This window comes from Neovison vison, chromosome 8 (assembly GCF_020171115.1).
Source record: "Neovison vison isolate M4711 chromosome 8, ASM_NN_V1, whole genome shotgun sequence".
Classification (NCBI taxonomy): Eukaryota; Metazoa; Chordata; class Mammalia; order Carnivora; family Mustelidae; genus Neogale; species Neogale vison.
Window position 1 is genome coordinate 83667301 of NC_058098.1, and position 14738 is coordinate 83682038.

General features: G+C 40.8%; 1 protein-coding gene across 2 annotated transcripts in view; it reads right to left on the reverse strand.

The window, feature by feature from the left end:
* Positions 1-8166, reverse strand: part of XPO1 (exportin 1) — a 48340-nt gene extending 40174 nt beyond the window's left edge. Inside the window, exons 1-2 of one of the 2 annotated variants that reach the window (XM_044264042.1) lie at positions 7398-8166; positions 3946-4077 (exon numbers count right to left, since the gene is read on the reverse strand). In XM_044264042.1, coding sequence (XP_044119977.1) covers positions 3946-4071 — 126 coding nt within the window. In that variant the 5' untranslated portion in view covers positions 4072-4077; positions 7398-8166. Of the gene's footprint in view, positions 1-3945; positions 4078-6569; positions 7102-7397 lie in introns of those variants that run through there. The other variant, XM_044264043.1, reaches the window with a different exon arrangement.
* Positions 8167-14738: the final 6572 nt, after the last annotated feature.

A 14738-nucleotide genomic window follows, 5' to 3' on the forward strand; every position in this document is an offset into this window, starting at 1 on the left:
GTTAAGAATTATTTTCCTTAGGTAGCAGATATAGTGGTTTCCCCATCAACCAACTAGCAATATACGCTGCTTATTGTTTAGAAGAAAACTGAAAATACACACCCACTAAGTAATGGGTTTTTTGTTTTGTTTTTAAAGATTTTATTTCTTTATTTGACAGAGAGCTAGCACAAGTAGGCAGAGGGGAAGGGAGAGGGAGAAGCAGGCTCTTCACTGAGTAGGGAGCCCAACAGCGGGCTAGATGCCATGACCTGAACTGAAGGCAGGCACTTCACTGACTAAGCCACCCAGACGTCGCTAAGTAGTGCTTTTGCACCTTGACACCACCACCAGAATCACCACAGAACTTGGAAGAAAAAAACAGCTGACTGGATTCCAACCTACAAGTACAGTGTTAGAGCTAGAGTATAAGCTCTTAAAATACATGTATTTTGATTAGATTTTGTTAAGGAGCTAACAGTTTTAAGGAGTTGTAATTATGCTATATAATGACAAAAAGCAGAAATAATAATGATCTGAGTTATCTAGGGCCAAAGCACACTTGGATCAATGTTTTGTTAACTTTTTTTTTTTTTAAAGATTTATTTATTTGAGAGAGAGAGACCACAAGCAGGTAGAAAGGCAGGCAGAGAGGAGGAAGCAGACTCCCTGCTGAGCAGAGAGCCCAATGTGGGGCTCGATCCCAGGACCCTGACATCAGGACCTGAGCCAAAGGCAGAGGCTCTAACCCACTGAGCCACCCAGGAGTCCCATTGATCAATGTTTTGATTCTCTCCCAAAGAATATCTAAGGACATCTTTCCGTTTCTCACTAGCTATACTTGCACATAAAATGGTAACAAATACCAAGAACACGAGGTATATCAAAGATCCATGCCTAGTAAAAGTTACTTGGTCACGATACTCTATTAGAGGTTTTGAAATGATGCCAATTGTCCACAGAAGAATACCCACCTCACTATTATCATTAACACTGCATAAACCATGTCATTTCCTTTTAGGCGTCCTTTTACTCTATGAAGTCACTTCTAGAATTTGTATCTTAGTCTCTATTTTGTCCTAACCCCACAATCCTTACACAATATTCTTTTATTAACTTAGAACTCCAGGAGGGGTTAAAAAAAAATACACAAAAGGAAACTAAAGGAGAAAATTTGGTATCTCCCTGTGTTACTTACTGAATGGTGAAAGTATTTTAGTTGCTAAGCAATAGATTAAGAGTTCAAGTCACTTAACACAGCATTGGAGAAAACACCCAACTCTTCAATATATTTTCCCCCCGCAATATATTTTCCCCCCGCTGGCTGCCTAACTTGGGTAAAAATAGAAAAATACTTAGAAGAGAAGACAGTTCTAATGTTACAGTGTTAAATATCCTTCTATACAGCCCATCTGGACATAAGCTCCCAGGTATAGATTAAAAGGCACCACTCTAACAATCTCTTCCCCTCCAAAATTAATATAATCCTTAAAAAAATTAGCTTCCTCTGAGTTTTAATGTTTAATTAGCATAATTTCTATAGTTGCCATTTTTAGCATATACTCTATGAAATTGAAAAAAAATTAAGAAACCATACTGTATTTTAAAACAATGAGTTTGCACCATATGCTAAATCTTCGTTATACTTCCTAAAGTACCCTTTAAACAGAATGCCTTCTAAGTATGAGGTACCATAACAGGTGCTTTCACAAAACCTACTATCTTCTAGTCTCTTGTAAGGTAGGTAAGTTTGTAGCTGGCACTCTAGAGCAGTAACTAGAAAACTTACTGGACAACCAAGATATCCATCACTGAAAACATGTTTTCCCGGACAGCTTTTTTCTTTTTACTTATAATAACCCCCCAAAGAAGTGGCATATGAAAAATCCACTAGAACTAGAAGTGTAAAGATACATCTTTACAAAAAAGGTTTTTTGCTGACTTTAAGCTCTAAGCCTCCACTTCCTTATCTAGAACAATTAAAAATATCAGTTTGCAATTATCTTTATGTAACTGATCTGTCCTATAAGTAGACATAAAATTCTTTCTTTTGGGGAAGTTTATTTTGACTTAATAGAAAACACTTTCTTAAGTCTACATTTTATTTAACCAAATTTAAAACAAATCATTTAATCTCAATAATGTGAAACATTACTAAAAGCAGTAGCAGCACCAATATATATATATACTTTTAGTCTTTTTTTTTTTTTTAAAGTAATCTCTATACCCAACATGGGGCTTGAGCTCACGTCTGTGAGATCAAGACTCACATACTCTTCCAACTGAGCCAGCCAGGTACCCTACCACCAATGTATTCCTCATGATAAAAATTACTGTTACTTCTTAGTTATAAGCCTAGAAGAACACTGGTCTCTGTTTATCCTCATACTTTTAGATGTTGTGAGTTATGTTAAAAAGAACAAAGATTTAAACAGCAGCAGCAGCAGCTAAGTGATGTAACAAAATTAAATGCCCATCTTTCTAATGGCTACAAGATTAGAGCTTCTAATATATGCACAGTTGAGCTCAACCTTACTTGTATACTTTCCTCCAAAAGCAGCTGCTTTCTACACATGCATGTTAGAATAAAATGAAGCTTAAAACTCCAAGCTGATTTGGAGCACAAAGAAACTACTACATTGTATGTGTAATACATATGGATGGAATACCTTTTCAGGAAGGCTTTGGGGACAATAATGTGGACCAAAAGCCCCTAGGAGTTCTAGAACTGAACCAAGCTTATAAAATCTGAAGAATAATTTTTACCACTCATACAACTTTCATGGCCCCCTTTCACTTTACACACTTTCTCTTTTACACACACACACACACGAAAGTAATGTTGGATTTCAGAGGAAACTGAAATATTTATGCACACTGTAGTATTTAAACATCATGCTTTTTGGACCATCTATAAAAGATACAATTTCTACCTTTCAGGTTTCTAAACAGTACGATAGCACTCAGGGTTTAAGTATGCAAATATAAACTAGTATCTTGAAGATATAATTAACTTCCCATGTACTAACCAGACATCATCTACTAGGAATATAGTATCTTGGTAACAACATTTTACTGGTTTTTGTCACATCACCTCAAGATGTTTAAATCCAATAGAAAATTTCACTCATTTAAAACCCTTCATGTGATTAACTCCAGAGAGTGAAGAATCAAGATTGCCCAGTTTCTTGTAACATCAACAACTAAAAAAAAATTTATGGGGGCGCCTGGGTGGCTCAGTGGATTAAGCTGCTGCCTTCGGCTCAGGTCATGATCCCAGTGTCCTGGGATCGAGCCCCGCATCGGGCTCTCTGATCAGCAGGGAGCCTGCTTCCCCCTCTCTGTCTGCCTGCCTCTCTGCCTACTTGTGATCTCCCTGTCAAATAAATAAATTAAATAAAAAAAAAAAATTTATGAATATTCCTGTCTTGTCTAACATTCAACTGGCTGTTTAAAAACTTTAATCTGATCAAAACATGGATTATGTGTAAGGTAACTGCCTACAGTAATTGACCACTTTTACAAGTCTTTAATTCAAATAGCTTAAGATGCTCAGTATTGTTGGACTCTTAAAAGGAGTTTTATCAGTGAAGTACTTCTGTAATTTAAATGTTTCAAAAATACAAGAATCTTTTAACTCCAAATATATTACATTCACAGAAGATAACAATCTTTAGTATCTATAAAACATTTAATACATTAGGCTCACATTAGGCTCTATCTTTCATTCAACTGGCAAAAGGTTTCTTAAAGACAGAACAGTAAGAATATATCCAAAACATCTCATTCTAACCATGTCAGAATATAATGCATATAATACAGTTTCTCCAGACTGCTTCTCACTGGTTAATATATAGTTCCAATTTAACATAAACTATGCAACTTTTTAAAAAGGCGATAATTTAAAGTTTTATTATAAACCGAATAATACCGCAATAATGTTAAAGTTTTGCTCAACTACTTTACCTGGGCTCCTTCTCCATGGTATAAGCAATTCACCACATTGTCCAGAAGGTTGATATCCAGTTTTTGGCTGAAATCGAGCAGCTGACGAGCTGCATGGTCTGCTAACATTGTCATAATTGCTGGCATAGATTACTGTAAATAAAGAAAAAAATTTAAGGCGCCTATGAAATTTTGGTATTACCAGTCAGAAACTTTCTACTCCAGTTATTTTACTTCAACCATGTTCTTACAAGTATTACAATGAATATTTTTAGAGACTACCTAAGTAACAGTAAAAGCAACTAAATGCTGAAGATACTTACTTAGCCACTCCATAACTGTTTTTGTTAAGGTCCATTCAACTTTTCTAGTGTCTGTTTTATTTTTTTTCTAGTGCCTACTTTAAATTACCAGAAAAATCTTACTGTTCTACTAATATTTAAATAAAATTACTCCTAACCATTAGAAGTAATGGAACCATTATTAGAAATTTATGGCCCTAAAAACTGAAACAGTCAAAGTCTTAATCTAAGATTTTTAGGTACTGATAAAGTTTAAGTGATTTCCCTCTTCCTAAATAGGGTCTTCTATTTCAGTAGGAGCTCCCTTCCCTGTATATTACCCTAATTTTTCGGATATACTGAAAAAACAGGAAGATGCTAAGAGCTAAATGTGGTACCCACGTTTCCTTACTGTATATACCAATTACTAGCAGAACTTAAAATTTCTATATTCAAACCATCTATTTGTTTCTATCAACACTCAATGAATTTGGACGTTAAAATTCCTTGAACAAATGTCTAGAAAAACACTTTAGAGTAATTTTTTTTACAAAAAAAAATTTTTTTTAATTTCCAGGTATTTTTTAATTTCCTGGCAAGGTAAAAAAACTGTAAAAGCTTGCCAACTATTTTCCAAATAAAAACAAATTCTATGATAACAGAAAAACGAACTTCTTCACTTCATATAATGCACTGGCTAAAACCTACCAGCTCATATGCAATGCTATCCTTTTAAGAGGATTCTAATCCAAGATACTGGCACACATTCACATTTCTTTTGCCCAGCATTATAAAAATCTTTCTTTTGCTTTTTCTTCAAAGCCAGTGCCACTTGAGTCTGGCTGACTAAATCAGTACTCCTTAACCTTTTTGGGTCAAGATGCCTTACAATTAGAAGAACATGACAGCTCCTACTAAATTTTAAAAATTCACAATTTTGTAAAAATTACAGAAAATTCAGGACACCCTGAAAGCCATGCATGAAACCTCAGGTTAAGAACCACTGGTTGACTGCAGTTAGACCCAACAATGTTGGCAGGTCATCTCCACTTCTCCCCCTCTTAAAAACCTTCCAGGATCAGGAAATGGGTGGGATTTGATTACATTTTGTTTGATAGGAAAGACATTATTTCTTGGCTACTTGAGAGCAGTTTTAAAATGTTAACAACACTGGCAGCAATTTCAATTTTAACGCAAATGCTTTACTTAATGATAATGCCAACTGCAAAAAAATTAAATATAAATGGTGAGTCAGTAAGTTAGAGATAATGTAGAAATCGAGAAATTAAGAGTTCCAAGAATTTTGATTCCTCTGAAATCTTTCAGCCCATTACTGTCAGCAATATTAATAAAAACTCATTTTATAGCAATTACTAATGTTTTTAATACCGAAATACCTGACATGCATCAACAAAAATCTGACCTACATATGAATATAAAAATGGAAATATATATATTCCACCAACCTGTATAAATTTCTTGCATCTTATACCATAAAATTTTAAGGATCAGAACAGTCTTAAAAACTGAGGTTGAAAAACAGTGCCCACAAAGTAGCAAGATGTACATATCAAAAGTTTTAAATTTTTGGTTAAAAACTGAACGAACTTTTCTCCCAGGCACTCTTATCATAATTTAATAACCCAAACAAGAAAGAACAATTTGAACAATTTGACTATGAAAAGTTTCATTTTCAAGTACATTGTCTTTACAAGAGTTCTTCGAGCTAAATTCTTGTGAAAAATCAGGTTTAAAATAAAATCTCGTGTTAAATACATTAGTTTGCCATCCTCAGAACTAGCTGCTATCTTCGAAATGACCTACCTAATCTTGAACTGTACAGAAATGGCGGCTTTCTGGTCAATGCCAAGCACATTGAGTCCCCCAAATCAAACAGCTTCCAAAACATTCTTTCCACTAACAGCAGTGTCCCACACGCTTAAGATACACAATCAGGCAGATAGCAAACAGCCATCGGCGGGAGAGCGTGAAACCACAATCGCTTTCTTTTCTCCTTGGGACACTCAATCCTAAAATCCACTCACTGGATAGCATATACAAGGGATTATCCAGCAATGTGACTCTACAAGTGACTACCAAAATACCTTCACTGCCACTTCAAACTGAATAAGCAGGCAGCTACACACTGCCAGCTCCCATGCAAACCATAACCGTTGCTTTATGATTACTAAGTAGTAGGTCAAAAAACAAGTCGCTACAAGGAGAGACTGCTACTTAGATGTGTGGGCAACTGCCTGCTTCATTCAGTAGAAACACACCTCACGAAGGCCCGCCCTCCCCTCGCTTCCCACCCGAACCGATTTGCAGCAGTTCTAACTATAGCATACCCGAGCACGCACTCACCCCGCCCATACTCGGAGGAGGCATTTAGACCAGGCGCCTGAAGTTCACCGCCCCATTCTCAATGCAGCATGGCCTCTGCGTGATCGGAGAAGATCCCTGCTAGGCAAATCTTTAAAGCTTCCTCTACTACACCACTTCTTCCCACCCATCCCAAACTCGGAGACATCCGAATGAAGGAGAATCAGGGCATCATCCACCGTACAATGCCAGCAGTAAACGATCTGGTCACTTAACACACTCAAACCACCCCCCCCCAACAAACTACAGCACGAAATCCCACTTACAGAACCCTGAACCACCAACTAACCTTTCCTATTTCTAAACCTAGCCTGCAAAAAAACACATTTCGAGTTTCCCTGCAAGAGGAGGAGGGAGTCGGCAGCCCCTCCCTCCCCCGATCCCAAGCTCTCCACCGAGGGGCCACGTGATGCAGGCGGACGTTTCAATGCTGCTGCACTAAATATTTCTGGAAACTTCCACTCCTAATAATTTACAGAGATGTTCCTGAAATCACCCCAACTTCTCGCCAGCCCCCTGGGCTGGGGAAGCCCTTCCACCCCCACACCGGCCCCGCTTCACTATCACGCTCCTCGCCTTCCTCCACCGCCACCCGCACACGCGAATAACCCAGCAAGCGCTACCCTCTCGCGGCCGCCTCCCCGCCTCCATCCCCCAGCGGCAGAAGCGGCTCCATTCAATCGCAGGCTCTGCTGTGGGCCCGCCGCCGCCTCCCGGGCTCGCCTCCCGCTGCTGCCGCCGCGCCCCACGCCGGCCTCCTCCCGCCCGGCCGCCGCCCGACCCTCGGCCCCAAAGACACAGTCGACTTACCCAGAGATTGAACCAACTGCTTCTTCTTTCCTTGTCGGGGGATTAGGGCGAGGGAAGGTGGGGAGGGGGGAGAGGGGAGGAAATCAAGGTGGGTTTCACAGTTTTCCCACCTTAAAAAAAAGGAAATTAAAAAAACGAAGATAAGGGCAAAAAAAGCTCAACAATATTTACTATTTCAGGGATACCCCCCACGACACACACCCACCCGCCCCCCCAAAAAAGGAAGGGGAATTAATCCGTGGAATAAATGCTCCCGCCTGGCTGGGGAGTGAGGGAAGGGGGAGGGGAAAGGGGTCAAGTCCCAAAGATTCAGCCCCAGGGGGACCCTCCAGCCACAGGCGGCAGCAGAAGCGGCAGGAGTAGGGGGTATAGAGTCCACAAGGTCGGGGGACGCTCTGCTGCCAGTTGCAGTCCGACTCCCCCCTACCAAAATACAGCTCCCTCTCTCACGCGGCTCCGGCGCTGGGCCCCCCCACCCAGGCTCGCCTAAACTTTCCCCCCTTCTCCTGCTCCTCAGCGACTGGTGGTTCCCCCCTCCCCCTCTGGGTGGTTGCACGGACTGCAGCAGCAAAGACTGGAACAGGCACCGCCGCCGGGGCTGTAGCTACTGTTGCTCTTGCTGATGCTGTAGCTCCCGCTGCTCCTGCCGCGGCCGCTGCAGCCGCTTCTCCCCCTCCTCCTAGTGCCTCAAACTCGGAACCGGTTGAAACCGGTTCAGACTGGGAGATTCCATCTCGGTTGAGTTTTCAGCCCATGGCGCCGCGGAGCGTTTGGAACCTGGGCCTCCGCCCCCAGCCCGCCTGCCCATTGGCCGGTCCCAGCCACAGCCGCGCCATCAACCTACGTCTTATTGGCCAGATCTCCCGTCAATCCCACCTCAAGTCTCCACACGAGCCCGCCGCTTCGGCCCCCGCCTCTTTCCAGCAGCGATTTGCCTGCAGAGTGGGGGAGGGGAAGTGGGGCGGGTCGAAAAGGAGCATGGAGGAGGTGGAGGAGGAGGAGGTGGGGCCAAGGGCTGAGCCCAGCTGAGAAGAGAGCGAAGACAAGCCGCGCGGAGGATTGGTGAGAATGACCTGTCAATCAAGTAAAGCCCGCCCTCAACTTCCCGTCCCCCTCCTGCTGCTCCCCCTCCCAGTGCTTAGCCCGCAGGCCCGGCCTTTCCGGCCCGCTCATTGGCTGGGCGCCTTTGGTGACGGAGAAGGTGGGGCGCAGCTTGTGAGCTGGTGGCGGCGCGAGTTTGAGCTGGGCGCGCGGCAGCGTTCGCTCGGCTTTCTCCGGGTCCGCGCCGGCCCGCCCCCGCCTGCTCCCGCCAACCTGCGGGGTGTGAGCCCGCCGTGTTCAGGACCCGCCCCCTCAGGAGGGAGCCCCGTTTTGAGAAGGGAGGGCACACCCAGTTGTTTTTATTAAATGGGGAGGGGTGGAAAAAAGGAGTGAAAAGAACGCACCGGAGGCCAGTTGTAGGCCTCGGACTTCTCTGATCTATTTTGAAGGCCTGGTTTTGGGAACTGGGAAGTTGAGGGTGAGAAAAACCGTGAAGGAGGTTAGGGTGGGATGTGGGGGCATGCACTCTTGGCGCCTCGTGATCTCAGAGTCACGGAAAAGGTGCCCGAATGGATCTTGAGAAAGGCTTTTTAACTTGGTGTCTTTGGGGCTGGGATCTGGCTGCCAACAACCAACCCTTACTAGGAACGAAGACACTGTAATCCATATAATTGGTGTCACTTGGGTGCATGCCAAGAGCCATCAGGTGCCCTTGATCTGCCCTTACCTTTGACTTCTTTTCAGCATAGCTGCCCTTCACATTCTTCATCATCCCAAATAGTATTTTCTATGAAAGTCACATGCACGTGGCGTTTCACGTGGTTGCCCCATTTGTTTGTCCCCAAGTGCTCTCCAAATCAGCTTTACTGATTTTTCTATGCTTAAACAGCAAGTAGCCCACCAAAATTTTCTAGGTCCATTGTGCCACCAAGAGGTTAATTAATGATTTATTAAATTGCAATTTTCAACAGCAGATCTTTTCTCTGGGAATGAACAATGGCTAACACCAAAATTACGTAAGAATAACTCCCTCATAGGGGACTTGGGTGGCTCAGTTGGTTAAGCTTTCGGCTCTGTCATGATAGTAGGGTTGTGAGATCCCTGTCCCTGCATACCCTCCCCGTTCTCTCTCGCTCTCTCTCTAACAAAGAAATAAATCTATAAAAAGAAAAAATAATTCCCTCACCTTCCAATAAAGAAAAACTCTATAACTCAACTCCTGGATTTGCCAAAATAGTATTTTTAGATGAGTTTCAGGTATAAGATTTTTATTCATTAACTGAATAATATCAAGCTATATTTAATATATAACATACCTGGTATACACTGGTCATTTGAGATACTTATATTCTATTACCAGAAAAACTGGAGCTGTCTGTTTTTATTTATTTTTTATTTTTTTAAGATTTTATTTATTTATTTGACAGATCACAAGCAAGAGAGAGGGGGGAAGCAGGCTCCTGGATGAGCAGAGAGCCCGATGAGGCTCACTCCCAGAACCCTGGAATCATGACCTGAGCCCAAAGCAGAGGCTTTAACCCACTGAGCCACCCAGGCGCCCCATGGAGCTGTCCTGTTTTTATTTTTTTTTTTTTTAAAGATTTTATTTATTTATTTGAGAGAGAGACAGTGAGAGAGAGCATGAGAGGCGAGAAGGTCAAAGGGAGAAGCAGACTTCCCATGGAGCTGGGAGCCTGATACGGGACTCGATCCTGGGACCGTGACCTGAGCCGAAGGCGGTTGCTTAACCAGGCGCCCTGTCCTGTTGTAAAAGACTTTTTCCCTCTACATTCTCAGCTCTTGGCCACCATTCTTTTTTTTTTTTTTTTTTTGGATGGCAGACTAATAGTAAAAACTGACTAGGAATAAGACCTGTCTTTGTTCAAGAGTGTGCCCTTGGGCAAGTCACTTCACCTCTCTGGACCTCAGTTTCCTACTCATCCATCTCACCTGTTTAATGAGGCTGACATCATTAATGCCTGTTTCTTCTATGGAGGATCAAATGGGTATGAAGGAGCAGTGTAACCCATAAAGCACTGTGGATTGTAAAGTTCAAATAGTCTCAGTTCGGCGCGCCTGGGTGGCTCAGTGGGTTAAAGCCTCTGCCTTCAGCTCAGGTCATGATCCCAGGGTCCTGGGATCGAGCCCCACACTGGGCTCTCTGCTCAGCGGGGAGCCTGCTTCCTCCTCTCTCTCTCTGCCTGCCTCTCTGCCTACTTGTGATCTCTGTCTGTCAAATAAATAAATAAAATCTTTAAAACAAAAACAAATAGTCTCAGTTTGTTGTCCCTTTGCCTCTTTTCATCCGATCTTTAGATCATATCCTAGGAGGTCATCTCTGTCTGAGTATCTTGAATTACATGTAAATATTTAGCCCATCATTTTTGCCCAGAATGTGCCAAAATGGAGTGTTCACAATCAGCTTGTTATTAACAAGTATAAAAATAAATAATGGGAGCAGATGTTTGATCACTGTATTTTCAAGATAAAATTCAGAACACAGGTCTGATGCATCCGATATTTTTTTCATTACCTTCATTTACTGGAATCAAACATTTCAAACCTTGGAGTGGGATATAGATAAGGAAATATAAGCATTGAGGGCCTGCCAGCTGTCTAGCAGGGTGAGACTTTTTTGTATAATATTTCACTGAACTCTCATAGTAACCTGTCAGATAGTTATTATTTTGCAATCTCATTCTTGATTCCCCCTCTTCAAACACACATACATAAACATATAGGTACATATCACCTCACAGTACTTGAGTCGACATTAGAACCTATGTGTTCTTTCTACTCACATTGTCTTACAAAACAATAACGTTCATCGGAAATATGAGAAACAGAAACTCATAAATTCCTTTTTAGCACTTACTACTTATTTCTATTTTTAAAAAAAATGGGGGGGGGGCGCCTGGGTGGCTCAGTGGGTTAAGCCTCTGCCTTCGGTTCAGGTCATGATCTCAGGGTCCTGGGATCGAGCCCGCATCGGGCTTTCTGCTCAGCAGGGAGCCCGCTTCTGCCTCTCTCTCTCTGCCTGCCTCTCTGCCTACTTGTGATCTCTCTCTGTCAAATAAATAAAAAATAAATATATTTTTTAAAGTTTTTAAGATTTTATTTTTAATAATGTCTGCACCCAACATGGGGCTCAAACTCACAACCCCAAGATCAAGACTCCCATGCTCCACCGAATGAGCCAGCCAGGCACCACCATTTTTTAAAATTATTTTTAATTTAGAAAGTAATACATGATCATGGTTAGCAATTCAAACAATATAGAACGAAGTACCTACAGTAAAAAGTAAATTTCCCCTCTGCATATCCCCACAGTTATTTTTCCTGCCCAGAAATAATCATTGTTAAGGGTGTGGTATGCATGCTTTGAGGTCTTCTCTATGCATTTACAAATGTATTTGCTTTGTGTTTTGTTCAATATATATGACACCATACCATACATAGTTCAGTGATTTGTTTTTTACTTAAAAGATTAGTATATATAAATCCACCTTGTCCTTATTAACAGTCCCATAGCCTTCCACATCTTCTTAGTAATATAAATGATTTAACCATTCCCCTACTGAAGACAGCAGGCTATTTCTGGTTTTCCCTCTTAGAAATAATGCTGCAGTGAATATCCCTGTACATTAATTTTTGGGCACAAATGTAAATATATCTATTTCTAGGTTAACATCCTAAAAGTGAAACAATGGTGTGGAAGACATTGTATTTGTTATTGTGATAGGTACTACCAAGGTAACCCCTAAAAAAGTTGTATCAGTTTACATACCCATCACAATATGTGAATACTACATGTTTATTCCCTATCAAAGCCATAAATATTTTCTACTAGAATCACACCAGGGTCAAATAAGCATTTTAATTTAATCTTTTGGCACTGAAGACAATCTCTTCTGATGGTGAGCTCTTCAAGGAATGTATAAATAATAAGATTAAATGTCCATATAATATAAGAAAAAAAAGGTTAAAGTAAGAACATGGAGTAAATCTCTTATCTTAATGATGGAATTTGTCATTTCACTTTTTTTGAGAAACTCGATACTACTTTGCTCTCAGAGATACAGCAGTGACCTTCCAACATGTTCTTCTTCCTATCAGTCATACAAAATGGACATTGGACTGAACATGAGTTTGACTCACTGGGTGTATTCATGTATTGAACACAAATTCACAATTCCATGGGCTCTTTCTTCCAAAGAATCTCTATGGGATGATTGTAACTTTGTAAAGCCTGAAAAGAAACACTGGGAGAAATATTTATTTGTGAACATCTTCTAAAGCAATTGTTTTTCTATTTGCTCTTAAAAATACTTCATAAAACAGTACATCACATCACAACCATAGATTTAAATAACATTACCAATAAAATGTGGACAACAGTATGATTATGTATGATGCTCAGACATGGAGGTAAGAGAGAACAGATACGCTTTTCATGAAAAAATTAACCTTGAAAGGCATAGTCCTAGTCCTATCAAACTCAATTTACATTGTCAAAAATGTTTATGGAAAATTATGAATATTCTCTTTGTGGATCTAAATTCCCTTATTGTCTAAGACTTCAGCAAATAATCTATATGCAGTCTATGAAACCTCAAATCGATCAGGAGCAGAATCAGCAACTATCTGCAAATAAGTTGCTGCCTTTTTGAGAACATAGCAAAAAAGCATCTGACAAGGCTGCCAAGCCTCAGAGTTATAGTTTGACAGTCAGAAATTTATACAGTCCTCTGAGGTGACATTCAACAATAGGTCCCAGACTCTTACTCATTGAGAAATGAGAAATAAAATTATCACTTAACTAGGATCGTTCTCAAGCAGGACAGGGGAAACCACAGAGTTGTATTTCTAAGTAAAAAATAAAAATATGTAAGTAAAACAGATCATTAGAGAAGGTGGAATTAGTACCTGTAGCCTGGATGGAAAGATATGCTATTTCCTTCACACATAAATGTATTGTTATCTATTAGGCAACAAGAATCAGAAAAGTAAGTTTTTAAAAAGAAATGAAGAGGTGACCTAACCCATTTATTCAACAAATATTAAATTGAGTATTTACTGGTCACTGTTCAAAATGCTGAGGATTTGAGAGGAAGCAAATCCTACAAAAATCCCGACATTCATTGGATTTTAAGTCTAATGGAGGACACTGGACGTAAATAACAAAGAAGTAGGAGAAATGGTGTGTTGTATGGTGACAAGTGCTAAGGTTAGAAATGAATCAAGGTATTGAAATAAGAAGTTGGGGGTGGAGCAGTTTTCGGCAGGGTGACTAGGGAAGGTGTCACTTAAAAGGTAACATTCAAAAAAAGACCTGAATGAGATGAAAGAAGAAGGCCTTGCAAGTATTTAGGAGAAGAGCTTTCCAGGCAGATGGAGAAATAAAGGCCCTGAGGCAACAGCATATTGGTGTGTTATTTATAGTGGTGAACTAGTGTCAGCCCTGGGAACCAATTGTTAAGTTTTCAGGAATTTTGCGAGCTGGTTGTCAAAACTAGCCATTATAAACAATTAAATTATGTATAAATGTATTATTAAATAAATAAATTATATTAAAAGCCAAGGTAATAAATACTCAAGAGTCATCGCTTCCTAACTATGTTATTGTACTTTACCATTCTCTATGCTCTTTAGATTACTTACATCAATGGTGTTTGCATGATGGAAACACCATACAACAATGTGCCACTGTGCCTCTCTCCAACTTTTGTGACATCATATTCGTAGCCTGACATTGGCCATGGCAGGAGTACTTATAGTTTCGAAGTCAGCTAAAATTCAGGACTTTTTCTCCTCAGAGCTTGTTGTTAAATCTTTACCATCAATGAGGCCAGAGTTGTGACCAGTGCTGACTGAGCAAGAAGGAGACGAAGTCATAGCATTAAAGGGGTCAGGTAAGGGGGCAGGTAAATTGTAGGGCCTTACTGTAGGCCACTGTAAATGCATTGGCTTGTTTTCTCAGCGACACTGGGAACCATAAAAGTGATTGAACAGAGACATGATGACTAGACCTGACTTCAAATCTTACCAGAATCACTCTAGATACTGTGATGAGAATAGCCTGGGAGCAAGGGTAGAACTTGGGAGAACACTTAGGAGACCCTGCGTTCATCCACAGATTGATTTTGGTTTGGACCCAAATGGTAATCATGGAAGTACTCAAAATTAGAGTCAAAGGACTTCCTATAAGATTGGTTTGGGATGTGTGAGAAAGAGAGGATTCAGGGATGACTCCATGGATTCTGGCCCAAGTGACTAGAAGGGTGGAATTATTGTTTTTCT